A 20068-nucleotide genomic window follows, 5' to 3' on the forward strand; every position below is an offset into this window, starting at 1 on the left:
GAGGGAAGGGCTGCTGCCTATATCGACACTGGTTGATATAGGTATTGGCAATGAATTGCTGCACAATATCTGAAAATTGACAAGAAAGCCAATAGTCACATCTTTAGTTTGAGGGAAGAGCTGTGGCCTACATTGGCATCTGTTGATATTGGTATTGATAATGAAGAGTTGGACAATTTTGGTAAATGGGTAAGAAAGCCAATATGAAGTGTATGTAGTTTGAGGGAAGAGTGCTGCCTCTCTCGGTATCAGTAATGAAGTGCTGGACTGGATGTGTGTGAGAAAGCCCAAATTAAACATCTTTTGTTTGAGGGAAGAGCTGCTGTTTATATTGATATCGGTATCAGTAAGAAGTACTGGACAATATCAGTCAAACGGTAAGAAAGCCAATATTGAGCATTTTTAGTTTCAGGGAAGAGTGCTGCCTCTTTCAGTATCTCTTGGTATCAGTAATGAAGTGCTGGACAATATTGATAAATTGGTAAGGCAGACAGTATCGCTGTAAGAAAGCCAATATCAAGCATCTTTAGTTTGAGGGAAGTGCTGCCGTTTATATTGATCGATAATCGATCGATAATGAAGTGCCAGACTATATAGGTATATCGGTAATAAAGCCAATATCAAGCATCTTAAGTTTGAGGGAAGAGCTGCTACCTATATCGATACTGGTATCAGTAATGAAGTGCTGGACAATATCGGTAAATGGGTCAGCAAGCCAATATGGAGCATGTCTACCTGCGATTGGTGGACTTTAGTACCTTATTTCCTGGGTGCATACGACTCGTTCAAAGTCGCACCTTTGCTGTCGCGATCTGCTGGAAATCAGTTGGCAATCTACTGGTTTGAACGAGTCTGTTGGAGAGAAGGCCGGTATTTCAGCAAGTACCGGAAGTAGAAAGCACCACAGCAGTGATGGACTCATGAATGAATGAGTGAATGAATGAAAGAATGAATGAATCGGCTGATTTGAAGTGGAAGCTTTTTATTTCCTCTTGACAAATAGGATTCCACTGATGGGTAACAGCAATACCACCATGACCTCAATCCAATTGTTTCAAGCTGGCTCGCTTCCAGACAGCTTAGCCAGCGTCCTCAGCTCATGATCGCGTTTGGCGGCGTGCGCCGAGAGGAGCGGTGTATGCATCATGATGGCGCTCCGTTTGGTGCCATTATCGCAGCTCCCACGAGGGGTGTAAAGGCGCCCAGATGCAAGGGGATCTCTACCGACAACGTTGGTCACCACCGGACGGGTGTCGGCGCCTCGGCCGGGGACGGCGCAGGTGGTGTGCAGGCACCCCCACAGCAGGATTGCAGCAATGACCAGGAGCAGGACGCAGCAGGTCAGCCACACGCCCCTGGCCATCTCCCAGCCGGCCCGGTCCTGCGCCTCACTGCTGTCACTTAGAGTGACAAACACCTGGCACTGCTCCCGGACCGGGTTGGCAGCCTGACATGTGACGCACAGGAAGTAGGTGGTCTGCGAGAGCAGGTTGGCCAAGTGGGTGGTGGTCTGGCTGACGGGGATGCGCTCCTCGTGCATGAAGCTCTTGCGCTTGAAGCCCATCAGGAGGCTGTTCCAGTTGGGGTCGTACATGACGCTGTAGAAGGTGTCCAGGCAGCCGGGGGACGGAGGCCAGCTCACTCGGGCGGAGGTGGACGAGATGTTGTAGACTGTGATCGCCATGATGTCCTGTTTCCTGAGTGCGTGGCGCTCGGAGTAAAAACACACCTGGAGATGAGAGGAAGACGTTTAGGCTGAATCCCAATTCTACCCATTACCCCTTATCTCACCCCTTAGCCCTAAGTTTTGCACGTTCACAAGAATCAATTCTCCTTAATCCAAGAGGTAAGGGTAAGTGCTAAGGGGTGTATAGCCCTAGAAACCAAGTGTGGTCGGGGACCAGACTTGAAATGAAGGGGTAGGCATTGTCAACTTGGATACAACACTCCAGCGGCAGAGCGGACACCCAAAGAAGCATATCAGTGTAAGTAATTAAGCATAATTATTGATTTTCACTGTAACGTCACTTATGTTTTATTAGTCAATCATTTGCTACTAACTTCACTGCAATCTACTGCATTTCATAAATGATTAGATAGCGGCCAGCGGATAGCCTGTTCATTTTAAGTTGCATTTAAAGTCGCTCGCTAGCGAGGGGAATCTACTGTACATTACTGAAGTATACTGTGACGTTTGCACTTTATATTAGCTATCATTTAATTCAGCACATCGCAGTGGAGTCTGTTTGCTGTGAATTATACTGTAGCCACCCTAGTCCACCAACAATTCTCATGGCGAGAAATGTTTGTTGTATTCAGCATACAGTATGGATGGTCAGGAAGTGAGGTAAATAAAAGATGTAAACAACATGGCCATATGTAGGCAGCGCACCACATAAGTAAACTTTTGTAATCTAACGTTGTCCCATTTATTTATTTTACCATTACTTTGTTTTCAACCCACTATTACTACACTACTACTATTATTATTATTATGATTATTATTGTATTTACAATGAGTTAATAGTTGTACGGCATCAATCATGCATACAGTATGTGTCATTCTTGCAGATGCTGAGCCAAGTGAAGTCAGCCCTCTGCTACACCCCACAGCACTCCAGGACCGTCCAAAAGCTGCAATCCCAGTATGGAAAAGTCAAATGTAACAAAATGCCTTTCTGGAGTTTCTGACACAACAATCTGAGAGACAACATCAACGACAGGAGGAGAGCGAGGCCAAAACATATGGTTTTTAAACCTTGAAATAACAGTTGGTAAGGTTTATGCATTTGTTGACATTCATAGAGTTTGTTATATTGTTATTTTTATTTGATACATTTTTTATTTGTATAACTGTTGCTACATTGCTGGTTGTAAGCTGTTATTTATCAGAGGAGTTTGTTGTTTTGCAATAAACATCACAGTGTAAAAATGTGTGCCTTTTTATTAAAAAAGGTGTTATGAGGTAGGCTGTATAACATTGAAAGAAATGTGTACACCTTACTTTATGGTAGGACAGTTTAATGAACTCATCTGCCTATGTCACAGTCAGCACGCGGTGAAGGGTGATGATGTAATGACAATCAAGCGGTGTCCCATTTCTTAGTGGCTTCTTCCCCTTGGCCGTAAGTTTTAAGGTACAGGGGAAGGGGAAGGGCTAAGGGGTAGAATTAGGATTCAGCCCTAGTCTGCCTGAGGTTTCCTCATATTCTGCAGCCAGTAAACCTTCACTAATTGGAGGACAAATCGTGGACACAGGGCTGATAAGACACGACATAGAGCTTGTTCTCTCGTGTACTTGAGTCCCATTAATCAGGGGTGTCCCAACTTTTTGCAGCAAGGGCCACATTGTGAAAAATGAAAGGATGCAAGCGCCATCTTGATGTTTTGTAAAGATATGCTAAGTTGAAGAAAAAAACTGCAACTCAGCTTTGTCATGTAGGTGAAAAAGCCAATGATTTTTTCCCCATTTGTGCTGGGGTTTTTTCCAGAATATTTCAACTTCTTAAATAATCAGTGTAAATATTATTGTCATAATATTATGACATTTTCTCATATTATGATTTTATCCCCATAATATTATAACTTTTCTCCAACCTAATTTTCCAAAAGTAACTATTTTGTTTTGTTTCTCTTTATATTTTGACTTTTAAAAATGTGTTTTTTCTTTAATATATGATATATAATATATTATTTCAACTTTATTCTACTTAAATGCCATTTTTTCCTTATTATGTTCTTCTCATAAAATTAAAACATTTTCTCATTAGATTACATTTTTTTCTTAACATTTTGACTTTATTCTCATAAAATTACAGCAGGTTCTTTTCCATTGCTGCTGATGTTTTGTTTGTTTTTTTAATGATTTTCCTACTTTCTTTTTGTACATTTTCTTTTCGTAATGGTATGACAAAACCTTTTCTCGATCCCAGTTTTCTAAAAAGTACATCTTTTATTTTTGGTTTCTCATATTACGACTTAAAAAAAACAAACCTTTTTTTTTTATTTCAACTGTATGCTACTAAAATGATGTTGTTGTGCCTCACAATATTACATTTTCCTTGTAAAAGTATGACCTTTTTTCTGATTAGATTACAACTGTTTTTCTCTTAATACTTTGATTTTATTCTTGTAAAATTTAATTTTTGTTCTTGTTAAATTATATTTTTAAAATGTGCTGGAATAAAAAAAATTAAAATAAAAAAAAAAAAACTACTGTGGCCAGCAAATGTCCCCCAGGCCGCACTCCAGACATCCATGCCATAAATGGTGTAATAATTTAGCCGGTGCAGAGAGTCTCTTATACTCTTTTGGCTATGTTTGCTGATATTCTTCTAGCTACATTCACTGTACATGTGCTGACACTCTTGGCTATGTCTGTCCATGGTCTTCTAGCTACGTTTGCTGATGTTCTCCTAGCTATGTTTGCTGATAGTGTTCTAGCTATGTTTGCTGACACTCTTTTGGCTATGTCTGCTGATAGTCTTCTCGCTACATTTGCTGATGTTCTTCTCACTACGTTTGCAGATACTCTTAGCTATGTTTGCTTATACTCTTCTAGCTACATTTGTTGATATTCTTTACTGCTGATATTCTTTTAGCTGTGTTTTCAGATACTCTTTTGCTTATGTTTGCTGATACTTTTCTAGCTACATTCACTGATACTCTTTTAGCTACATTTGCAGATACTCTTTTGACTATGTTTGTTGATACTTTTCTAGATTGCCGATAGTCTTAGCTATGTTTGCTGATGTTCTCCTCGCTATATTTGCTGATACTATTCTAGCTACATTCAATGGTATTCTTTTAGCTATGTTTGCAGATATTCTTTCTATCTTTGCTGATACTTTTCTATCTACATTTGCTGATACTCTTAGCTGCATTCGCTGGTATTCTTTGTTACATTTGCAGATACTCTTTTGCCTATGTTTGCTGATATTGTTTCGCTTATGTTTGCTGATACTTTTCTATCTACACTCGCTGATATTCTTATCTGCATTCGCTGGTATTCTTTTAGCTACGTTTTGCAGATACTCTTTTGCCTATGTTTGCTGATACTTTCCTATCTATATTCGCTGATAATGTTCTAGCTACATTCACTGGTATTCTTTTAGCTCCGTTTGCAGATACTCTAGCTACAGTATGTTTGCTGATAATCTACTTGCTGCAGCAAACAGATGTGGCTCATGGATCGGAAATCTCAGTTTGTGGTATTGGCAATTTCTGATGCGTGAAATACGCTGGTATAGGAACCTGACACGGATACTGCCATATTACAGAGTAGCCGATACCTGCCTAGAATGAAAGTAAAGAAAGCCAGACTTTCAGTCAATAACGCCAGGATTCCTTATTATTTTGCTTTGCTAGTATTCATGTAGTCCTGCACACAAAGTCATGAAAATATTAGCAATCACACCAACCACAAAGCATCGTTTTCATTGCGGTTAATGATAAAAAAAGAAAAGAAGTACCACCTTGTCATCCTGCATGGGTATCACAGCGAGCAGGATAGGGGACAATACACGAGGGGATAATAAGCATTAAGTAAAGGATTGTCTGCAACTAAGCTCAGCCAGCAGCAGGAGGAGGGGGGAGCGTGATTAAATTACATAATGCCCGGTGATTTGGCGGGAGGTCGTTAAGTCGCCACGCTCACCTCCTGACCTTGGAGATCAGCTGTGGAACGTCGCAAACCTCGCGATTTACAACCTAAAATTGTCGCCCTGGATTTAAAACCTGAGGGCGAAAAGTTGCCAAAGTGGATGTTTTCGATGCTCCGCTCATTGCTGCTCACTTTTAAAATGATGACGACATGGATTGGAGTTGATGTAGTTGCATGAAGGAGAAGAAGGGAAGACACGGCGCGAATGGCAGCCAAAGATGCACGGGGCGTAGGTACGAGTGTTGAGACCTACCTCCACTGGTCAGCTGACGTCTCAGACGAGGCCCATCAGCGTCGCCGTGTCAACATGTGGGATGACGCCGACGGTGTAGCAGCGCGTCCTCGTCTTAGCCGCCGCCGTGGTGGGTGCATGCGCAGCCGCTGACGGCGGGGGGTGTGGGGAAAGAGAACAGTTCCAACTTCCAAATGCTTTATTCTTCAGGGGGACCATCTGCTCCCAACAGCGACAGATTGTCATGAAATGTGTTGAGGATTTAGAAGACGCGTGACTCATTCCTAAAATGATTTGTGCTTTTGTACAAAAAATTAAAGGGGGGGGGGTGATAAAGTTGAGAACACTTCATGAGCACGCGCTGTCCCGCAGCGCCACCTTCTGACGGAAGACGCCTCCCTGCAAGACTGCTTGACCTTTGATTTGTTTGGATTGAGAAGCACTTGTGTCCACTCTAAATCATAGAATTATCCTGCTCCACATTCACGCTGTCATCGCCATAAAGGCTTGATTCATTGTTTAGAAGTTACGTGCTTCACTGGCATGCACCTTTTTAAATATCAACTATAATCCAAGCATTATACAGTAATTACTGTACATTGCTCCATTCAGTGATGCATAGTCTGCACTGTGTTCCTCAATGAATGGGATTCCAAGTACATGGAACGTAAGACAGTAATGTTACATTTCATTGAATATTCTTAAAATAATATCATTACCGATAAACACATAACACACAGTACAATAATTACAAATAAATACGTATAATACAATAATGATTAGAATTACTGTATATTGTTCAATTTAATAATATATAGAATACTGCAATGTCAATGTATATTATTAAAGATGATCATTAAAAAGACTGCATCATCAATGAATATTCTTACATTAATATGATTAAAATATATAATGTGTATACATAACATTATTATTAGATATATAATATTAACAAGAATTAAAAAATACTGCCACACCATTATTAGACTGATTACCAATAAACATATCAAACATAATAACTGCAATGAATGATTTTGACTGATGTTGTTCAAATAATTCAATAAGACATCAGCGAATATTCTTATAATGATATGATTGCATAAACATATATAATATAATCATTATTGGCCATTTAATTTAAGATTCACATCACTGTTTACATAGAAATAAATGACATAATCGTGTGATAATAAATGTCGTTAAATGAATGATGACTAAAAAAATGCAGTTTGCTATAAACTATCCACACTATTTAACTACATCCACATTAATAATAATAAACAATTTGGTAGATGAATCCAATTGCAAAAGAACAAGCGTGTTATTTTGAACAACAGCGCCTCTGCTGGTTACCGTTTTCAAACTTCCATGACATTTTTAATATGGACGCTACAGTATTGACATGAAAACAGCAAAGCATCCAGCGCGCCTCTGCTGGCTGCATGAACTTCTGATATGAAGCAACATTTTCACACGCACTTTATTTTTGCAAAGCTTTGTAATTGTCATGTAGAAGTTGGAAAGAAGTGAAGTAGTGTTGCACTGCATGGTGACGCTGGAGTCCGCTGCCGTGGCTTTCTGTCTAAAATGCCGTCTTCTTTCCTTCCTTCCTTCCTTCCTTGTGGCAGACTCTGAACTTGGCCTACAGCAGCATCTTCAGCTGCTACAGGAACTTTGTGGGCCCGCCTCACATCAAGGTCATGTGCAGGCTGCTGGGCTACCAGGGCATCGCCGTGGTGATGGAGGAGCTGCTGAAGGTGGTGAAAAGCCTGGTGAGTCACGTGGCGCTGCTCTTCCTCGTGGCGGATTTGCACCTTGTATCCTAAAGAATCCATTTTCCTGGCAGCTCCAGGGCACCATCATGCAGTACGTGAAGACCCTGATGGAGGTGATGCCCAAGATATGTCGCCTCCCTCGACACGAGTACGGCTCGCCAGGTGGGTGCGCTCCTTTTGAACCACGGTCACGCTGCTGTGCCTCCTTTTCCTTTGTTTTATTTACCTCACCTCTACTTTGCCTACAAGTAAGACATAAGAATGCTGTGTTTTGTACAAAACAAGATGTTACTGAAATAAATGTTACTAAATAACAAATACACCAAATAATAAAATAATAATCAATCGATAAATAAGAATAGTAAAATCTATCAAGAAACTTTTTTTCCTCATGGTGACACATTTTTTTGAGTGATGCAACTCAGAGACGGGGAAAAAGGTATGCAACGGGAAAAAAGAAAACAGTCTAAATAAACCCTTCGTTTGAAAACAAGTTGCACTTTTACAAGATGAAAGTCGCAGTTTTACAAGAAAACAGTTTGTACTTTTGTTGGGGGAAAAAGTTGTTTTTAAAATGAGAAAATACTACAGTTTTACCAGGAAAAAATCTGAATATTACCAAAGAAAATATGAATTTTACAAAAACAAATTTTTATTTAAAAAAATTAATATTAATATTACCAGAAAAAGTCTTCATTTTACAAGATGAAAGGTGTCATGAGAATAAAATTATAACTCAGGAGAAAAATAAAGTGGTCATTTTACGAGAAAAGTTAGTATCTGAAAAGGAAAAAGTTCCAATATTACAACAAAAACAAATTTACGAAAATTAAATACTAATTAGGGATGTCCAATATTGGCTTTTTTGACGATATCCGATATGCCGATATTGTGCAACTCTCAATTTCTGATGCCGCTATATCACATATGCAGTATGTTGCTTGCTGTTGAGTTGAGCGGAGACCTCGATTGCATCGCCACATTGAAAATGTCAACTGACAACAGGGGCAACAACGAGGCCTTACAAGCTAACGAGTTGGCTAATGTCAGTGCTAGGGGCGGCGGCAACACAACCCACACCCGTGGTTTCAACACATCGAAGCCCAGTTCCGACTGCGAGGAATAACACGGGACGTGACCAAGTATTTCCACACAGTGGCCGCACTGTTTAAAAACAAAAAAAAGAGAGACAAGAGACAAGGACAACAGCAGCAACAACAACAATTGTGACAGAACAACAGAAACATACAGAACGACATCAGCAAATAAATGTCCGTGACAACTATAAAGACGAACAAGGATAAAGGACAAATCAATATCAACAACCACAATGACAAAGCTGTCAATGACAATCAGACATAATAGCAGTCATGAAATGATGAACTATGACAGTGATCACAATGAAAGAAAGTCTTAATTATACACAGTGAAAGTTGTCATTGGAATAAAATCGTAAATTAGGAGAAAAAAAGTCTCAGTTTTACAAGAATAAGGAGCAAATAGTACGAGAAAAGTCAGTGTCTGACCAGAATAAAGTTGGGATATTACAACAGAAAAATCCCAAATTTTACCATTCATTTTACAAGATTATTTTACCAAAAAAAATAAAAAATTATGCAAATATTCCAAGAAAAAGTCTTGATTTTACACGGTGAACGTTGTTATTGGAATAAAGTGGTAACGTAGGAGAAAAAGTCTCAATGTTCCAAGAATGAAGTGCTCATATCACGAGAAAAGTCAGGAAATGAAATTCTGAAGAAATTCAGAATATTACAACATTAAAAACCCTGAATTTGACCATAAATTTTACAAGATTATTTTACAAAAAAAACTAAATGCAAATATTACAAAGAAAAAGTCACAATTATACACGGTGAGAGTTGTCATTGGAATAAAATTGCAATGTAGGAGAAAACAAGTCTCAATTGTACAAGAATAAATTGGTAACTTTAGGAGAAATGTCAGGAGCTTACCAGGAAAAAGGTGCAAACGTAGAAAGTATTTTTACGAGGAAAAGTCACAGTTTCAATAAAAAAGGCTGCAACTTTTACAAGAACATGTCAGACTGAGGTGAAAGAATAAATTGGTAACACGATGACAAAAGTCAGTACCTTACCAGACAAAAGTTTTAATATTACAACAAAAAACTGAATTTTACCATAAATTTGACAAGATTATTTAGCAAAAAAGCTAATTTTACTCAAATTAAATGCCAATATTACAAGAAAGTGTCTTAGTTTCACACGGCGAAGGTTGGAATTGGAATAAAATGGTAACTTAGGAGGAAAAAAGTCTGACGTTTACAAGAATAAACTGGTAATATTGTGAGAGAAGTCAGTATCTTACCAGGAAAAACAGATGGAATATTACAACAACCTCAAAAGCGTGCATGGCAGGAGAGAGCGGGAGATGATTCGATGGCGTTTTGCCGTCTCCAGGAATCCTGGAGTTCTTCCACCACCAGCTGAAGGACATCGTGGAGTACGCCGAGCTGAAGACGGTCTGCTTCCAGAACCTGAGGGAGGTCGGCAACGCCCTCCTCTTCTGCCTGCTCAGCGAGCAGAGTCTGGTAGGACACGCCCCCGTCTCGCTACGACGTGCTGTCATGCCTCTAATGTACCCGTATACTTGCAACTGTAGTCGCAGGAAGAAGTGTGCGATCTGCTGCACGCCGCACCGTTCCAGAACATTCTGCCCAGGGTCCACGTCAAAGGTGCGTCCACCGCAAGTCTGTTTTAACATCGGCTTTCTTTTATTTATTTCTATTTGATTTATTCACTCATTGAAACACATACAAATTGGTATTCTAGTTTTCATTGGTTGGTTTTTTACTCTGGCTTAAATGCAAAGAAATAATAATAATAATAATAATAATAATAATAATAATAATAATAATAACATCTAGCAGCATTAGTGACTATTCTTCAATGCATGTGATTACCAATAAATATACAAATGCTATAATTATTGTAATTACGGAGTTTTGTTGAATTTAGTAAAAATACTAATCTGAATATTACTCTTGCTTAAGCAGAAATAATAATAATAAAAAAATGCAACATCAGTGACTAAATGTTCTAAATGCTGTGTATTGTTCAATTTAGTACAAATAAGAATAATACATAAAAATATAATAAAATATATTATATAATATTACTCTTGCTTAAACTGCAAGAAAAAATAAAAATACTGTAACATGACTTCCATTCTTAAATGAATATGATTATAAATAAATAGTTAAAAAAATAATACAATAATTATTCAAATGACTGTGTGTTGTTCAATTTAGAAAAACTATTCCTTAAAAATACCACCCGAATATTACTCGTGCTTAAACAGAAATAATAATAATGAAAAAATGCCACATCAGTGACTAAGTATTCTAATTGCTGTGTTTTCTTCAATTTAGTACAAATATTAATAACAATAAATGAAAATACAATGCTTAATATTACTCTTGCTTAAACAGCAAGAAAAAATGAATAATAAATAGTTAAATAAAAATACTGTAACACAAATTACATTCTTAAATGAATATGATGATAAATACATAAAACCAATAATACAATAATTCTACTAATTACTGTGTATTGTTCAATTTAGAAACAAATATTAATTAAAAAAATACTCCTATTAATATTACTCCTGCTTAAAACATGATATTATTATATTATATTCTTCAATGAATATGGTTAGAAATAAATCCACGTACAGGATATCATCCTAAGTAGTACGGGGGTGTCCAAGCTTTGAAGGGAGAAACCTGTCTCACACAAACTCACGTACGTGCTGTATAACTCAGCCAATGAGATGAGAGAGGAGGCGGTGCCCTGATAATCAGCCAATGAGATGAGAGAGGAGGCGGTGCCCCAAAAATCAGCTAATGAGATGATTCCAAAAACATGCATGTTAGGTTAATTGGAGACTCTAAATTGTCCATAGGTATGAATGTGAGTGTGCTGCTTATCCTCACTAGGGTTGTAGGCATGCTGGAGCCTATCCCAGCTGACTTCGGGCGAGAGGCAAGGTACACCCTGGACTGGTGGCCAGCCAATGGCAGGGCACATATAGACAAACAACCATTCCCACTCACATTCATACCTATGGACAATTTAGAGTCTCCAATTAACCTCACATGCCGGAGTACCGGAGAAAAGTCCAAACGGAGATTCGAACCCCAAAGTGAAAGTTGTCATTGGAAAAAAATCTGCCCAACGGAGATTCTTCCCGATCTCCTGACTGTGTGGCCAACATGCTAACATGCTAACCACTAAGCCACCGTGCGGCCATCAATTGGTTTCATAATAATAATAAATATAAAAAAGATGCGACCTGAATAAAATGATTCTAAACTGTTGAGTCAATGTAACAACATTTCTATTTGCGTGTTTGTGCAGAAGGCGAGCGTCTTGACGCCAAGATGAAGCGGCTGGAGGCCAAGTACACGGCGCTGCACATGGTTCCGCTCATCGAGCGCCTCGGCACGCCGCAGGTACCACCGCGACCGCTAACCTCGGCGCCTCGACAGCCTCGTCTTGAAACTTTCTGTGCTCCCTCCAACATCAGCAAATCGCCATTGCCCGTGAAGGCGACCTCCTGACCAAAGAGAGGCTGTGCTGCGGCCTGTCCATGTTCGAGGTGATCCTGGCACGCGTCCGCGGCTTCCTGGACGATCCCATCTGGCGCGGGCCCCTGCCCAGCAACGGCGTGATGCACGTGGACGAGTGCGTGGAGTTCCACCGCCTGTGGAGCGCCATGCAGTTCGTCTACTGCATCCCCGTGGGAGCGCACGAGTTCACCGTGGAGTGAGTGCCGCCACGCGCGCCCCCGTGTGGCGACCGCTGGCACCTCACACACTTTGTTGTTGTTCTTCCAGGCAGTGCTTTGGAGACGGCCTCCACTGGGCCGGCTGCATGATCATCGCCCTCCTGGGACAGCAGAGACGCTTTGACATCCTGGACTTCAGCTACCACCTCCTCAAGGTGCAGAAACACGACGGCAAGGACGAGGTCATCAAGAGCGTGGTGAGTCGCCCGCTTCCGCTTCCGCCTTTACCGTTAGCTGCTTGTTGTACGCATCCATCCAACCTCTCCCTCGCAACACGACCCAAATACTGCAGCATCACTCATGGTTGGAGCGTTGGCTTCACACGTTCAGTCCAATCTTGTCCATCATGCTTTGGAAAGCCACGAAATGTCTCCGATAAATCGCAATATTCGATCATTCTGGCAGCATTTTCACTTTATCCATTCATTTACAGTTTTAATTTTGTTTAATCATTTTATTACATGTGTTCATTTAATTCATTTAAAGAAGCCATACATGATCATTTAAAAAATCTAGAAGCTGCAATACAACAACTTTCCCACTAGGTGGCACGTTGTTGGTTGGACTTCCCGACCACCTGTCTTGCATTTTAAAAAAAACTGAACGTGTGATGGGGCCGTCATGAGGCATTCCTGACGTTCATCTCGCCTTTCAGCCCCTGAAGAAGATGGTGGACAGGATCCGCAAATTCCAAGTCCTCAACAACGAGATCTTCGCAATCCTGAACAAGTACCTGAAGTCCGGGGACGGCGAGAACATGCCGGTGGAGCACGTGCGATGCTTCCAGCCGCCCATCCACCAGTCGCTGGCCAGCAGCTGAGGCGCGCCCCCAACAGCGCCACCATTTTGAGACCAGACAATCCACTCGTAGTTTGGCTTTCTTAGAAAAGGACCATTCTGTTTTTCTGTGTTCACTTGTGCCTTATTAAGAAAAAGCAGTTTTATACTTGCAGTAGATGGCGTTTTAAGACATACCGAGTATTTAAATGTTTGAGGTGGTGGAAGATTTAAGTGTGGTGATTTTTCTATTTTGACCAACATGCATGCTGAAACACTTTTTTAAGTAACACATTTATATGAACTGTGCCTTGACTTTTCCAAATGTTGTAATCATTTTTATTTCAATAAATATGTAACAAATCTGTGGGATCATCTCCAGGCTTTACATGTAAAGGCTACTTTGTTTTTTTAAGTCCAGAATGAACGCCAACAAAAATAGTTACTTTCAAGTATCACAACCTCCATTTCTAGCAGTGACTTTCAAAATAAGCTCATATAGAATATAAATTATCTTTGTACAAAGGAAGTCAGTGCATGAAAATGTGCTTAAAAAGATTAAAAGAAAAAATAAACAAAAAATATTTACTTTGTTTTAAAAATGTTTCAACAAAAAACAAAGTAAAAAGTTAACTTTTCAGCTTGTTAAACTTTTTTTTTTGCTTATACGTGACTAAAGTTGGTCAAACAAAAATAAGTCAAGTTTTTTTTCATGTTTTTTGTTAACACAACTTTTCCAACAAAAATAGTAACTTTCATGTTTTGTTTACACTTTGACTTTTTCCATATAAAAACATGAATGTTAAAATTTTTTTTCAACCCCAAAATAATTCTAAACTTTACTGTTTAATATTTTTTAAACAAAAACTTTTTCACCGTTTCAGCAAAAACTGACAAAAGAAAATGTTGACCAAAAACAGCATGAAAAAAATTCATGTCAATTTTTTTTTTTTTACCTTTTAGTTTTTCATATTTTTTGGATTTTGTGTCAGCAAAAACTATGAAAAAGTAAAAAAAAAAATTGTTTTAATAAAAAAAATCATGAAAAAAGTCAATTTTTTTGGTTTTCATATTTTGTTAAACTTTTTTTTTTTTTTTTTTTTTACTTTATCATGTTTTACTTAACTTTTTCACCATTTTGGCAAAAACTATGAAATAGTCAAAAAATTGTGTTAACCAAAAAAAGCATGGAAAAAAATTGCCAGTTTTTTTTTGTGTTACTTTTCCCCCCGTTTTTAACAAAAAGCCACACAAACGCGAAAGTAAAATGTTTGTAAAAGTAAAGTAAATGTTGGGGAACGTGTTTTTTTGTGTCTCCAATGGAATGAGCCAAGAGGGAAGAGAAAAGTAAGGAGTACAATCCATCGGTCTGTCCATTGATTGTCAGGCATTGGCGTCCCTAAGGCGTCACGGTTCCGTTCCGTCTGGACACGGCATCGAAAGGCGAGGCCGGCTCCTCTGCGTCCTCCCCGGCGCGGAGGAGCTCGTACGTGCCGTTGGCGCGCTCGTCCTTGCGCATGGACACGGCGAGCGCGGCCAGGCTGACGCTGACGTCCTTGAAGGCGTGCAGCAGGAAGATGCCCACGATGATGGTGACGAATCCGCTCAGCGTGCCGATGACGTCGTCGGCGCCCATGTGCTCCCACTCCTTGAAGAGGACGGCCGAGCAGGTGAGCACCGACGTGGTGAAGAAGACGTAGTAGACTGGCGTCACCAGGGACGTGTTGAAGATGTCCAGCGCCTTGTTCAGGTAGTTGATCTGCGTGCTGACGCACGCCACCAGGCCCAGCAGCAGGATCCACGCCAGCGGCATCTTGGCCACGTTGGTGCCCGCCACCGCCTCCTTGATGGCGATGCCCAGCCCTTTCACGCACGACACCGACAGCGCCCCGATGGCCGAGCAGATGGTGATGTAGACCAGGATGTTGCTCTGCCCGTGGCGAGGGCCCAACACGAAGATGAAGATGAGCGCCACAATGATCACCAGGGTGGCGAAGATGAAAAAACCTGCAAGGAAGGACGGCATTGGCGTCACCGACTTTTCACACACACGCGCTTGGCGTCCCTCCTCTGTTACAGCTCTGATACCACCTCCCAAGGTGGAAAATTCCCTGCTTGAGTCCCCGAATCCATGTTGATGACCTTGCTACACGGGAGGGGGCAATGATAAAACGGCTTTGGGCTTTTACAGGCTGTCAAACCAGCAAAGCCAAACACGAGTCTCTTCAGGCTTTTCCATTTCACACAGGCAGCATCCCGCCCCCGTTAACGCTCTCATGCTCCCTTCACACGTGCAAACTCAAGTTTTTAACTCAAAGAAGAAGTCGAAAGAAAACTCCTTCTTTTATATTTTTGGTTAAATCATTTTTTTTTGTTAACACCAAAAAAAAAAACCTTTTTCACCTTTCACTCATTCATTTTCTATGCCACTTAATCCTCATGAGGGTCGCGGGGGTATGCTGGAGCCTATCCCAGCTGACACGCTGGACTGGGCACATGTCGACCAACAACCACATCTTCCAGATCTCCTGATTGTGGGGCCAACGGGGACATCGTGTTAAACATGGTCAACAAAAAAGACTACAGTAAAAAAAACTGAACAAGAAGTAATTGTACTCCAGTGCAACCACAATCACCAGAACATTTTTAGAAAACTTTCGTTTTGTTCATGTTTCATGGAAAACTTAAATATGTATTTATCCAAATAAAAATGGTAACAACAAACAAAGTTAAACTAAGTTTTTAAAAAATGGTTAAAAACATTTCATTTTTCATATTTTTTGTGGAAACTTTTACTTTAACACACTTTTCCACCTTTAGTTAGAAATTGGGTATCCTGAATTATTTATACTATATATTTATTTATTACACTAAAAACATGTTTAAAACATTTACGTTCATGTTTTTTTTATCCTTTATATACAGTATATCTATCTATCTATTTTTTTTTTTTTACTTTTTCATGCTTTTTGTTAACACATTCAGTTTTACTTTTACCTTTCAACAAAAAAATGCAAAAGTAAAAACAATGACCAAAAAAAATTAACAAAAAATTGTCTTAAAATAGAAAATTAAAAACACTGCTAAATTTTTTTTAAAATACATTTGTTTTTGTTCAAAACATTAAATTTTCACATTTTGTTAGACAATTTTTTTTACTTTGTAATTTTTTTTTTTTTTTTTTAATTGTGTTGAGTTTTGACAAAATGAAAAAATGAACATTTTTATGTCCGTCAAAAACATTTACTTTTTCATGTTTTTTTGTTGAACTTTTTTTAGCTTGATACTTTTTACATTTTCATGTTTTTAACAAAAATTGAAAGTAGAAAAATGATGTTTGACAAAAACATGTTTTTATCAAACATGAAAAAGTAAAAGAAACAAAAGAAAGAAGAAGAAATGGTGTTCAAAGAAACCTCAAGTTGAAAAAAAACAAACACAAAAAAGGTTGATTTTAGTGGTCGAATGTAATAAAACAGGAGTGAGGAGGAACGTGTGGCAAATGAAAGGAGTACAATCCGCGGGTGTGTCCACCGAGTGTCTCGCGTTCCCGTCCCTAAGATGTCACGGCTCCATTTTGGACGCCAACCTTCTAACCAGTGTTGGTGCTGTTCACACAAAACCTGTGGAAAATTGCCTGCCTAACGAGCAACAGCGTGGATGGAGCCCGACGTCCCCATGAGACGGCAAGCTGGCTCGCCAGCTGCGAGTGAAGCAAGAGCGCCCCTGCTGGTGGCACCAAGATGGCGTGGTACCTACCGGGGTCCACCAGCTTCCTGGCCATGTGCTCCAGGCTGCTGATCTCCTCCTCCTGCGGCGCGTGGATCACCATGGTGGTGGAGCCCAGGATGCTGAGCAGGCAGCCCAGCTTCCCGTGCAGGTTCAAGCGCTCGCTCAGGAAGTACGACGACAGCACGGCGCTGCAACACACGCACGCACGCACGTCAGCACCGAGCCCACGCCGGCATCAAATAAACATGACGTACCTGACCAGCACGCTGAGGGCTCCCAGGGGAGTGACCAGGGTGGCGGGGGCGAAGGCGTATGCTGCAAAGTTGGCTAATTCACCCGCGCCCACTGCAAAAATTAAAACACACACTTTACCATTTTCCATTGCCGAAAAGAGCGCAACAATGAGCACCTTCTTGGAGGAGGAATCACCTACTTGATAGCAAACCAGCCCACCAGAGCCACTCCTTCAGGTACGCATGACCACCCTGACCTACAAAGTCACAAGTACGCATCAATGCTACTACCTACTTAAGGCATTCATTCCCATTCATTCACTGAGCTGTGGCGGCCCGCCACAGATACATACGGACAGCATCTCACAAACGTCTGTACACCCCCCACATTTCATGGTGTTCTTCTACTTTGTCAAGGGACTACTAGAGAAAGTCAACTTTAGAGTAGTCAGTGTACAGCTTGTACAGCAGCATGCACTGGAAATGTGTCAACACACAGCCATCATTGCACATTCAGTTAGCCTAATGTTGATGGGTACATTCGAGTCTTTGACAATATAATAGAATATTATTATTATTATTATTATTATATTAGACAAATTCTATTATTTTTCAAACATGACAAACTTATTTTGGTTTGTACTTTTCTCATAATATTACGACTTCAAAACAAAAACAGATTTTTTCTTTAATATTGAAATTACACGACTGAAATGACATTTTTCCTCATGTTACGTTATTGTCATTAAATTGCAACTTTTTTCTCATTAGAATACAACTTCTTTTCCTTTCATTTTTTTTACTTTATTCTCAAAAAATGACAGGATTTTTTCCCCCATTTCTGCTACTGTTTTTTTTTTTTTAATTGTCCAACAATTTCTAGTTTCTTCTTGTAATTCTGACTTTATTGCATCATATTTTTACTTTATTTTCATCACATTCTAAATTTTTTCGCCACCTACGGTACTTTTCCAAAAATGACAACTTTATTTGTGGTCTGCTTCTCATATGATGACTTTTTAAAAAAGAATGTGTTTTTTCCTTAACATTTCAACTTTATGCTACAAAAGTGATGTTATTTTTCATTGTGTTACGTTATTCTCGTAAAAATTACAACTTTTTCTTGTTAGATTACAACTTTTTTCTCTCAATTTTTACTGTTTTTTAGTTTGTTTTGTTAAACTATCTTTTTAGAATGTGCAACGGGCCTATAAAAAAAAAAGGCGCAGGCCACAAAGGTCCCCCGGGCCACACTTTGGACACCCCTTAAGTCATTTTTAGACCAATGAAGTGACATTGGGACTCAGTGGAATACAAATATCGAGGGGTTTGTACGATAGATGCTGAAAGTAATGACTTTAGGGTTGCAGAACAAGCTGAGCAGACGTGACGAAGCAGTGGAATGCTGTGTGTTTACAAAGTACCACGACTGGTTCTTCGGTCGCTGGAGCTTTTACAGTATGAGCAGGGCGTGCCGAAATCCAGCAGCCAGAAGTTAGGACACTTTTAATCTTTTTTTTGTAATTTCTACCTGCCCGCATGGATCCCTTCCTGGCCAGCCTGAGCAGACCTTTCTTCTTGAGGATGAAGCTACCTCCGATGAAGATGCTGGAGCTGATGGCCAGAGACAGGCCGATGTAGAAGTCGTACTTGCCCCTGTCCTGCGCCATGCCGAGGCCGGATGTGCCGTTGCTGTGCTTGTCGCTCACATTGACCTCCAAGCAGTGGAGAAGCCGCTGCTGCTTGGAGAACCCGGAAGTGCAGCTCAAGCCAAGCCACGCACCTGAGAGCACAATGTCCACGTCAAACACACACAGACAGACGAATACACGTCAGCGTTGCAGAAACGAACCGTTTTCGCCGCTACATCCCGACAAATGCGGCGAAGAGGAAGAATTCACCGCGTTAACGTTGCACTCCATGGCGAGCAAGTTATCTAGTTGAACCGGCTGCTCCCATGGAAACTACACACACATACGCACGCGCGCACACCACTTGGCTTCAAGGTGTTTTTACACGCTCATCACGTGTTACATTAGTGCCTTTGTTAGTAAATAGCTTTTATGTAATTAGCACGAAACACCTGCACTTTACAAAGTATGTGTATTCATATACATTGCATATTGTCACCACTTAGATTTTATTTTATCTGGTCAAATACAAGTTAATAATAATATTAATAATAATAATGTTCTTCTTCACTGAGAACCAGGAAGTGACGCCGAGGTCACCTCCAGCCAGGTGAGCTTCATTAGCAACAAGCTAGCTCGCACCTTCAACCGCCAAACTTTGTATTACTTTCAACCGAGATTCAACTTCCACGACGTGAAACACTCACGGCAACAATACCAGCTGTGGTATTAGGAAAGCTTTGGAGCTAATTCGGACAGAACACGCGTAAAACCACGTTAGCGGGGCTAGCTCCCGTAGCTAACACGCTCTCGCTTAGCCGAGTCGCCCGTCGCCTTAGGAATGTCGCTTTCATCGTGATTGAAGAATAAAAATACCTCTCAGAAGACACAAAAGTGATCCAAAACAGAGCTCGCATCCAGGTGACTTCCGACCCGTCACATCGTGCACCTTCGGTCCAGAACCCGCACACACGCACCCAAGAGGCTACTGACGAGTGTCACGCCGGGTGCAGGATGCTGCTGCGACTGCCGCCGGTGGTGGAGACAGGAGCCGCACCCTGGTGCGAAAAAAAACCAACAAACGTCTTCTCTTCACATAAAAAAATACACGCCCATGATACACACACGCATACCAACGATAAATGCGCGATACATCCCGACCACTATATATCTTTGCCATTTGAAAATAATTTCAGGAA

At 40.4% G+C, this 20068-nt stretch overlaps 3 protein-coding genes across 5 annotated transcripts in view; 1 reads left to right on the forward strand and 2 right to left on the reverse strand.

The window, feature by feature from the left end:
- The window catches only part of cyfip1 (cytoplasmic FMR1 interacting protein 1), a 55033-nt gene extending 41385 nt beyond the window's left edge, over positions 1 to 13648 (forward strand). For both annotated transcript variants that reach the window (XM_054788850.1, XM_054788851.1), the window contains exons 24-31: positions 7523 to 7666; positions 7741 to 7831; positions 10108 to 10238; positions 10310 to 10382; positions 12067 to 12161; positions 12236 to 12474; positions 12546 to 12693; positions 13152 to 13648. In XM_054788850.1, the coding sequence (XP_054644825.1) occupies positions 7523 to 7666; positions 7741 to 7831; positions 10108 to 10238; positions 10310 to 10382; positions 12067 to 12161; positions 12236 to 12474; positions 12546 to 12693; positions 13152 to 13316 (1086 nt within the window). In that variant the 3' untranslated portion in view covers positions 13317 to 13648. The remainder of the gene's footprint in view (positions 1 to 7522; positions 7667 to 7740; positions 7832 to 10107; positions 10239 to 10309; positions 10383 to 12066; positions 12162 to 12235; positions 12475 to 12545; positions 12694 to 13151) is intronic.
- Positions 946 to 6193, reverse strand: LOC129188407 (fibronectin type III domain-containing protein 9). Its single transcript, XM_054788855.1, has 2 exons — positions 5916 to 6193; positions 946 to 1729 (listed from the first exon to the last, which is right to left on the reverse strand). Exon 2 carries the CDS (start codon positions 1682 to 1684, stop codon positions 1055 to 1057), a length of 630 nt encoding a protein of 209 aa, XP_054644830.1. The 5' UTR covers positions 1685 to 1729; positions 5916 to 6193; the 3' UTR covers positions 946 to 1054.
- nipa2 (NIPA magnesium transporter 2) lies at positions 12935 to 19882 on the reverse strand. Of its 2 annotated transcripts, none has more exons than XM_054788852.1 (6): positions 19091 to 19705; positions 18770 to 19021; positions 17439 to 17495; positions 17260 to 17350; positions 17033 to 17193; positions 12935 to 15280 (listed from the first exon to the last, which is right to left on the reverse strand). In XM_054788852.1, the coding sequence occupies exons 1-6, from the start codon at positions 19158 to 19160 to the stop codon at positions 14673 to 14675; spliced, it is 1239 nt and encodes a 412-aa protein (XP_054644827.1). In that variant the 5' UTR covers positions 19161 to 19705; the 3' UTR covers positions 12935 to 14672. The 2 variants fall into 2 exon arrangements, with proteins under 2 accessions (XP_054644827.1, XP_054644828.1); XM_054788853.1 differs by lacking the exon at positions 19091 to 19705 and adding an exon at positions 19746 to 19882 and having other exon boundaries at positions 12936 to 15280.
- Between the last annotated feature and the right edge of the window lie 186 nt (positions 19883 to 20068).

Source organism: Dunckerocampus dactyliophorus, chromosome 10 (genome assembly GCF_027744805.1).
Source record: "Dunckerocampus dactyliophorus isolate RoL2022-P2 chromosome 10, RoL_Ddac_1.1, whole genome shotgun sequence".
In the NCBI taxonomy this organism is placed as follows: Eukaryota; Metazoa; Chordata; class Actinopteri; order Syngnathiformes; family Syngnathidae; genus Dunckerocampus; species Dunckerocampus dactyliophorus.